The 9212-nt window shown below is 43.4% G+C and overlaps 1 protein-coding gene across 6 annotated transcripts in view; it reads right to left on the bottom strand.

The window, feature by feature from the left end:
• The window catches only part of LOC103150461 (C-terminal-binding protein 2), a 115802-nt gene that overhangs the window by 8858 nt on the left and 97732 nt on the right, over window positions 1–9212 (bottom strand). For all 6 annotated transcript variants that reach the window (XM_007570106.2, XM_016680731.1, XM_007570090.2 and 3 more), the window contains 3 exons: window positions 7824–8030; window positions 2280–2494; window positions 347–477 (listed from right to left, as the gene is read on the bottom strand). In XM_007570106.2, the coding sequence (XP_007570168.1) occupies window positions 347–477; window positions 2280–2494; window positions 7824–8030 (553 nt within the window). The remainder of the gene's footprint in view (window positions 1–346; window positions 478–2279; window positions 2495–7823; window positions 8031–9212) is intronic.

Below are 9212 nucleotides of genomic sequence, written 5' to 3'. Positions count from 1 at the left end.
CTTTTGTTTGTTGTTTTCGGCGATAGCTCACTCTGAAGTCAAGTACTCCAGTGGAAACATCTTTATCAAATACATCTTTTTAAAATAAATAATTATCAACTGATCAATTTTGTGTGTGTCGGTTGCTGAGATCAGAGGACGATGGATCCTTCATGTTGCGGCCTGGCTCCCCCTAGACTGGTCGTAACAACACATTCTACTGGAATTTTCAGAATTGCAACACATTGTCAGTCAAAGCATTTCCTCCGCAACTCTCTGATTGAGCCTTTTAGATGAAGATCGGATGCCTCTTTCCCAACTGGCTGAACTTCCTTTCGTACGTCCGGTTCTGTCTGAGGCAACTTACGCGAAGGGCTCAGTTTCATGGACGTCCAGGGCGGCTCCCCGTATCCTGCCCTCCTTCAGCGCCTGGGCCAGAGCTTTCTCGTCCACCAGGCCTCCCCGCGCTGTGTTGACCAGGAACGCGCCCTGACGCATCTGCGACACACAGACAAAAACAAAGAAAAAAAAAGAAAACATAGTTAAAAATTGGAGAGTCCGCCTGTCTTTTCGACTATTCGCGTGATCGAGAGCTGATTATCAGACTGCGTGCTTCAGGTTTCGCATCTAAAGACCTGAAAGATAACGATGGGGGCGGATGTGGGATGCGGGACAGGGACGAGCTGGAAGACGAGAGAGCGCCACCAACGTTTTGGTGTTTGTGGAACGAAAAGTCGTACAACAAATGTGACGGGGAGAAAAATAAAGCCAATGTGCTCAGATGAGAGTAATACCTTCATCTTGACAAAAGCCTTTACACTGGCAGGCAGTCTTTAATTATTAGGCTCTACTTGTTTTGACACACACGCACACACACGCATTTCCATTTCCATTTTAGCAGCTGAGAAGAACCGCCAACATTTTTTTTAGACGCATTAGTGAGGAAAAAGTGTCGCTTCATCGCAGCACTTAAAGAAGCAACTGAGAGCCATGAGCTTCGTAGAAATATGTATTTAACTGGGTTAGGCTGTTACTCCCACTCCTACTTATCTCTTCACGCATCCAGAACATCTCAATAAGGAGACTCGAACGCCGGGGAGGGAAAGCGCAGTCGTTCGCACGCCGACGCAGTCCCTCAGCTTCCCTGCAGATGTCGCCTCAGACGGCGAGTCGGAGAGCAGCTCTGTCCCCTCCGCCTCCCGCTGTGCAGCCAGTCAATATATTTGCTGTAGCCGTGGGCTGGTGCTAATTGCATTTGACAGAGCAAAGGAATGAATTTGTGTCCAGCTTTAGTGGAGCTTCAGATAAAGAGCTGGTTCTTTTCTTTTTTGTCTTCACCCCAATTCACTCTCTGCTTTGTTTTAGGTCGGGACATCCTACAGGCTGGAAGTGTGATAAAAATACAGGCTCATCAGGGCCCACTTACCAGACATCGCTGCTTTATGTTCAAGTCAGGGCAGTGCACTGATCACTTCAGATTTAACTTCTACCCTCTGAGGGGTTTTTTTTCCCCCCTACTGTCCGTGTCTGACCTTTTAAGTCCAGTCACAGCTACCTCAGAAATATCCACGACTTTATAGTTTTGATGTGTTATCCCAAGAGAAAAACTCGAACGCCTGTCAACGTGCAGTGACATGAGAGTATTTTTTTTACTTTTTTGCTTTCTTGACATGCATAAATGTTTCAGATCATATGGATGTTAACTTCAGACAAAGGTAACATGAGTAAACAAAAGGATTATAAAAAAAAAAAGATTATTTCCTTTATTAGGAGAAGAAATATATCCAAACAAACCAAATCCAATGTGAAAAAGTAAAAAAAAAAAAAAGTAACAGTTGACTGTGTTTCAGACATTAACTCTTTTCTTTTCGGAATTGCCACTGTGACCCAATACAGACATCAAAGTTGGAGAGACGGGTGTTTTCTTGTCTTGACAAATTTTCAAATCAAAAGGCCGGTTAATCTTGCATTTCTTCAATATTTGTTGAACATGCGGTGTAACCGCGAGACCTTCAAAACAAAAACACAAGGATATTTGTACTAAAAGACAGGCTCAACACAGGCTCAACAGCTTTATTAACAGCACAGAGTAGAAATAACTTGAGAGCTGTCGTTTGTGCAGTTCTTTTAGGTGAAATTAATCAGAAGTAAATACCTTAGTTAATTAAATGAATTCTTGATTACGTTGATTACAAGATCCTCTCGGTTGGTTCTCGTCCTTCGGAGTGATTTCGGATAGGTTTTGAGACGGAACTATTCACCACGCACCGCCCCAGTTTAACACGTTAGGCTGTTTTCACCTGTTTGATGGTGAAGTCGTTGATGAGATGGTGGTTGTGCTCGTTCAGGTTGCAGTGCAGGGAGACGCAGTCGCTCTGGTAGAGCAGGTCCTGCAGGGTGTAGACGCGCTGCACGCCCAGCGAGCGCTCCAGTCCGTCCTGCAGGTACGGGTCGTAGAAGATGACGTTGAAGCCGAAGACCTTAGCCCGCACGGCCACCGCCTGACCCGAACGACCTGCGGGCGCAAATCATTTGCGTGAGCGCGTGGTCCAAATGTGTGCTAAGGAGAACATTAGTGAACAGATGTCCTTGAATTAAGACCGAGGAACATGGCAGTCAAGCCAGTAAATGACATGTAGATTTTCTTTTTCGGAACAATAATTGTCAATTAAAAATAGTTTGATCGTGATTTGGATTTCTGATGCAGATTTTTGCGCAAACACCTCTCATCTTCAATGCAAGGGTCTCAAATCAGTTCATGACTGTGTGTAACAATTTCCGCCAGCGAAAGCTGCTTTCCTCGTCTTGAGGAGATTAAAATCATTGAGGAATTTAGGGAAAGAGTCGTGACACAGAAATCATCTCACACAGCGAGGTAACAGACAGTGATTCAGAGCGGGACTCTGCCGCACATATTAAGCCTCTCCGTCTCTTGCGGCCATGTGTTGTGTAGGATGAGAGTCTCCTCTCGAGTTGTTGGCCGGAGGAAGCGTTCTGCTCGGCGGCTACAGAGCAAAAGGAGAGCTGTCTGGTGTTAGCTGCGGAAAGGATTGATACGGCGTCCTTTATGCTCTCTGGGACTCGTCAATCTGTGATGGAGCGTCACGTCCATTAAGAGGAGAGAGGATTCAGAACGGGGCAACATAAAGTTGCAGCTAAATTAACAGCTAATTATTCAGTCATTTTCTAAATAGGTTCTAAAGCGACGGATGACGAAGTGTTTGTAACGTGATGAGTTGTTTCACTTTTAGACGCGCCCGGCTTCGGTTTCTGTCGTAGCTACTTTATACCCTGGTATTTCCTGAGCGCACTTGAGCTCCTCAGAGTCGAGGAATCAGGGTTCCTGCACATATTTGATGACCGATTTTCAAACGTTTCCAAGCTCAGATGAGCAGACTTTCCTTATTCATTTTAAATGCACTAATGGATAATTATGGATGCTGCCCTTGACCTTAAATTCTACCCAAGTTACCAACGTTAGCCTGAAAAAAAAAAAAAAAAAAGAAAAAAAATGGACGGATGGATGAGGGATAAAAGCCAGCAGAGAGCTTTGGCTGGGCTCAAGGAAATATCATCTCAGATGTATTCTATGAGTCGTAGAAAAAGGAATTCATGTTTACTACTTAAAGACATAATGTTCAATTCATTCTGTCTCATTTTTTTCTTCCTCCATCTTCTCTCCTCTCTGCTATATACTTTTCATTTTTAGTTTTCCTTCTTAGAACAGTTTCTAGATGATATTCCTTCTCATAGAAGGCCAGTCATGAATATGTTGTTACAGTTGATCACTTGAATACAATTTTAAGTATTTATCTAATAAAAATACATATTTTCTTTCCAATACATTGGCACTTACTGAATTACTTAAATTGGGGAATCAAATGAAAAAATGTATGAAACTTATATTAAAATCATACAAAGAAATTTATTTTTTTAATTATTTTTTTTGCGCTAAAGTACACCATGAATTAATTTAAACTGCTCTTGTGTCTCACTTAGTAAACCTTGGTTAACCTACACTGAGTGGTTTCTTTTTTTTTTCTTTTACATAAAATACAAATCAAAAAGTAACTAAAAAAATATTCCAACATGTCTTTAAGATCAAGATGCATAGATTTATTTGCCACACGAATTTCCAGGTGTATTGCAGTTTTCATATCCATCAATAACAATTTGGGTCCTTTTGCAGTATTGAATTGTGGCACTTGTGGCTTTCCTTAACCCTAAAGCTGGGCTACGGAAAGCAAATCGTTGATATTTCAGGACACTGCTAGTGTGAGACGTGTATATTTGCACTCCAAATCTCATAACGGGAACCGTTCTGCAGCAAACGAGGTTCTGCAGCGATATATCTCAATTTCATCCACGGCCGCTCACCACCAGACAAAAGATGCCAGAGATGTGTCTGACTTGGTGCTAACAAGTTTGTTAGCTCCGTTAGAGCAGAGAACACAGAAGCGGGAAGACCAACTGCGAGGGGAAGTGGTTTAGGGAGTGAACTGAGGCGTGTTTGTCAGGTGACGGTCGCGGTGCCGTTTATGTCGAAATGATGTAGCAGCTGCCTGACCCAGAGCAGGGACAGACTGTGTTTTCCTCTCTCTGCTGTGGCGCACAGAGTATTTTAGATTTTACTGGCCTGAACTAACCAAAGATAAACCATCTTGATCACTACTTGTAACTTAAATACTAATACTACATTTTTATTCACAAGCAAGCCTCTTTTGAAGGAGGAAAATTATACACTGGCCACAATTTGATAGTCGAAGGACCCAGTTCCAGATGCCACGGGAACGAGACGATTGTCCCATTTGTCCCCTCCCTGTCAGAGAGATTAATAGCTAGACAGATGCATAACAAATGACAAATGGACGGATGGATGATATAGAGATGGATGGACAAACGGATGGATGAACAATCAAGCAATCCATTTACTCCAGACTTTTCCAGACGGTGTGAGAACTCTGAGGAATGAACCGATCGCCATTCTCTGTTGTTTCTGATTGCAGCCTTAAAACTGTCCTGTCAGCAGCAGGAAGGGAGTGTCTGCAGGTGGTGTGAATCATAGCAGCCTGTTCTGAAGCTTAAAAAAAAAAAGAAGTTCTGCAGCTGCAGGCTTCTTCAGCCATTTTCTACCTATATAAACCTTTTTATAGTTGAAACAGAATCAGATTTATTTACAGCTGATGCATTGAGTATAAAACAATATTTGCTTTTGTGGCACCACGGCTGTAATGGAAGCTATATAAAATACCCGAGCATCAAAGCTCGTTTCCGTTCGGCTTCTTCATGCGGCTGATCAATACCAATAACTGTAAAAGAACCAGAGGATCTGTCGCCCACGGGAGCGCTTCGATGTCTGGCTCATTCTCCTCGACTCGACTTTTTGGCCTTGTGTCGCCGACCTATTCACAGAGGAAGAGTGAAGACGAAGACCGCCGAATGTTACGTGAGGTTAAAACAGATTCCTGAACTTCGCTTCGTTCTAGCTGTCGGCACCGAAGCCAACGTGGCAGCTGGATACGACGGAAATTCAAAACAGGGGTGACCTGGATGTATTTAATGCCTTTGACTGATGTGTTGCTTCCAGTACTGAGGAAAAATAAAAAATAAAAATCTAATTTTAATTTGACCTTCAAAAATTCTTAAACATGCATTGATTGCTTATAGTTAGCTCTTGTCCAATGAATTAGTTCGTTATTCAGATAAAGACAACAAAACGAGCTACTTGAATTACTTAAAAACCTAACGAAGCAGAAAAAGCAGCAGTGACTCAGGTTCGACACCTGAAGAACCTTTTGTGTCTGCAGCTGGCAGCCCGAGCCGAGTCCTGCAAGTAAAACTCCAGGAGGCCTTTTTGCTTTTCCACTAACAATGGACGCTGTTTTGAGAACTGCTCGAGCCAGAAGGACTCGGGGATGAGGCTGGAAGTGGGAGGACTGGGTAAAAACAAGAGAATGAGGAAGGCGGTTTTCTGTGCCAGAGCCCGGTGGCTCAGTGCACAGTCAGTCCGCGCAGCTGTCTGGGACCTGCAGGTTGTGTGTGTTTGTGTGTGGACACAGAGATAAGGTGGCACTCTTCAAATGCTTATGAGAACGCCGAGCATTCGAGTGCCTGGCGATGCTGAGACAGGAGACAATGGATCAGAACCCCCCCCCCCAAAAAAAACACACACAATCAACAGGGAAACAGCAGCAGAGAGTGAAACGTACACATTTACACACACTGAGGCAGAATGGAGTACGCCATGAGGGCTGATTATGGCCGCGCGAGATGTCAGGGGAGAGCAATAACAGAGACGAAGAGTCGGAAAAACAGAAGAGAAGAAAATAATAAAGATATTATGGCGGAACATTAGAGCAGTGGGCTGTGAGAGCGGATAGAGGGAGTCGGCCCGGAGGGAGGCCAAACAGACAACCTTGAGATAATCTGGGGGACGAGCGGAGCGGGGAAAAAACCCCCCCCCAAAAAAAACAACAACCTTATCAGAGCTGAAAAACAGAAGGCCCTCTGACTGGCAAGGAGATCTGAAAACACACTACATGAAAGTAGGGACGCACTGGCCGGTGGTCGGCGCTGATCAGCGAATGCGTAGTACCCAACGCTACCAGATTGCGGGAACAACAATGATCATCGGCGTGGAAGTTATTCGTGAGGAATGCTAAAAATGAGCCATTTTCTGTCAGAGTGAGGTGTTGAAGTCAGAGGAAAACAAAGAGATGCAAGTAGGGATATAAAAAAAAAAAGAGATGAGACGAGAGGAGACGAGATGAAAAACGGGTTTGGAAAAACTACGAACCCACGTGTTTTCTTTTCGCAAACGAGGCGGCTGCTTTGTTGCGGCTTCATCTGTGATTGTTGCCACGCTCTGCAGAATGTGTAAAGGAAAGCCTAATAATTCAGGAGGCCTGTGGAAGCTACAAAACCTCCTGCTGCACTTTGCATTTGATGTGCTGCAGGAGAAACAACCTTTTGCTTGTTTCTCCTGCAGCCTCCTCAGACATTATATTGATCAATAATTGTGTACTTAAGCATTTTTTTTTTGGTTGTGTGTGTGTGCCGAATTTCCCATGCCATCTTTGACTAGTCAGTATATTTCTGCATGTCTACTATTTAAGTAATCCAGCCAAAAAACACATTAAAATTGTCACACTTTTGTATTTTCACGGACAGAGTAAAGGTTTTAGAAATCTAAAATCGGATTTTGGTCACTAAGTATTTCAGATTTTTACCAGAGACGATCATTTGCTGTCTAGACTGAAACACAACTTCAAAGCGAATGGCACCTTTAGCATTCGCCGCTAACGGCTAGCCAGTCACATTATTCTGATGGTGCTTACCTAACGCTCAAGGATTGTCTGTTTCTTTTTTCTACCAAGTTCTCAAAATATTAACTATTAACTATTTAAAAATGCTGCAGTGTTGCCGTGGAACCTCGTAGCATATTAATTAGCGTCGTCAACACAACAGGGCAACTACTCAATAGTTACTTTCCTTAAAATCATATTTTAAAGTACATTTTGAGACATGGCTGCAGTTCTTTCAGGTTGCAAGAGACTTTTTTTTTTTTTTAGCTCAACAGCCTTTCTGGTGGTAAGGAAAGGCTCCTTGTGTATTTCTTTAAGAAACATAATAACCAATAATAAATAACCAACCACAGCAGGTATAGCATTTTATTATGTGGTAGTTCTTAAAGGGAAATCAGAATTCCCTAAATTCTGTGCTGGCGGAATGAAAGCTAACAAAAGAGCAGAGAAAATCATCGTGGCTTCTCTACATAGGAAGCATTTTAAGGGGAAAGGAGGCGATTCATTACTGGCACAAGAATGAATATGCTGGACATTCACCAAATCCGATGAGGCCGAGGGTTTCGCCACGGATGCGGGCGGCACCAGAGGCCACCTCGCGGATCTGTTCCACGCTCTGGACCCTCGTGCCCTCCCGGAGAGCTTGATAGAGCCAGGTGTTCCGCCTGTAGAGGTTCAGGATGTGACAAATGGTGGAATCGGCCGTCTCCTCCACGGCTGCAGAGGGAATGTTGCACACAGCGATACCTGAAGGAAGAGAAAGAGGCCAAAAGAGTTTCAAGTCAATCTGAATAGGTGATATAAAATAAATAAATGATCAGTGTACACCCAAAGTATGGTTAACAACGTTAAAAAAAAAAAGAAAAGAAAAAAGAAAATTGAATTGTCGCTTGGAAAACGTTCAGCTTGAGTTGGATACAAGAAGCAACGATGCAAATATCTGTCAAAATTTGTTTGCTTCACACCAAACATGAACGCTGTGTTAAAGTACCCTGTGTAAACCCAAAAATCTTTATTTATGTTGCACCTTTTTAAATTAAAGTGAACTATCACGGCCAAACACAAGCATTCTACTGTCAGCAACAGGATGACCTGAAAACATTGAAGTTTTAGGGACTTTCTGTTGAGTTATACTCCAGCAGAGTGTTCTCAATTTAGCTGCCTTCAAGCAATTTAAACCTCTGACCTCGTGGTATTACCTCGTCTTTCCTTCGCGTCTTTTTTTATTTTTATTTTTTTATACTCCTTTCAAAGCACTTCTGCCCGCCCCGGCTCTCCGCTAATGCCCTCATCCCACTCTGTATCTCTGAGTAACAGCGCGGTGGTCTGCGGACAGCAAAAAATAACCAGAGCCTGTTCAATGTTCAATCAATGGCCTCTTTTTTCTCCTCTCAGCCGTCATATCTGCGCTGCCTTCTCGAGGCCCGATAGCTTTTTGACTCCTGTGTTGCAAAAGGCAGCGCGCTGTCGGCGAGTGGGTGGCAGTTAGACACGGTATCTCGTATTGGCAGGGAAATGGCAGCTTTGTCAGCTCTAAGAGCCGTTTGAGCCACCGAGCCTGCTGATAGGAGCCTGGGTGGTGGTTCAGAGGATGAACCAAACTCTTTTCTTCCCTTTGCTTTCGGTGGCTTTGAAAAGTCTGGCTCGTACGTAGTTCCATCTTCACGGTTCGTCTTACCGTTAACTTCGGCTTTAAACACTACTCTAAAAATGCATACCAGGAAACTCAGAAAAGGTACTTGAAGCAAGTCTTTTTCAATGGAAAATTCCCTTCAGACATAGATCTTATTTTGACCACCATCTTCAGCACCCTTTTGAATATGTTTTATTTTATTCTTGAGCACATCGCAAATGATTCGATGAATCACTCGTAAGCTATCTGGATAAATCCAAACACTGGCGCTTGAAGTGAAGCATGTCACTGACAGG

This window comes from Poecilia formosa, unplaced genomic scaffold (assembly GCF_000485575.1).
Source record: "Poecilia formosa unplaced genomic scaffold, Poecilia_formosa-5.1.2 Scaffold7, whole genome shotgun sequence".
NCBI lineage: Eukaryota > Metazoa > Chordata > Actinopteri > Cyprinodontiformes > Poeciliidae > Poecilia > Poecilia formosa.
This window is presented reverse-complemented; position numbering and strand designations above follow the sequence as displayed.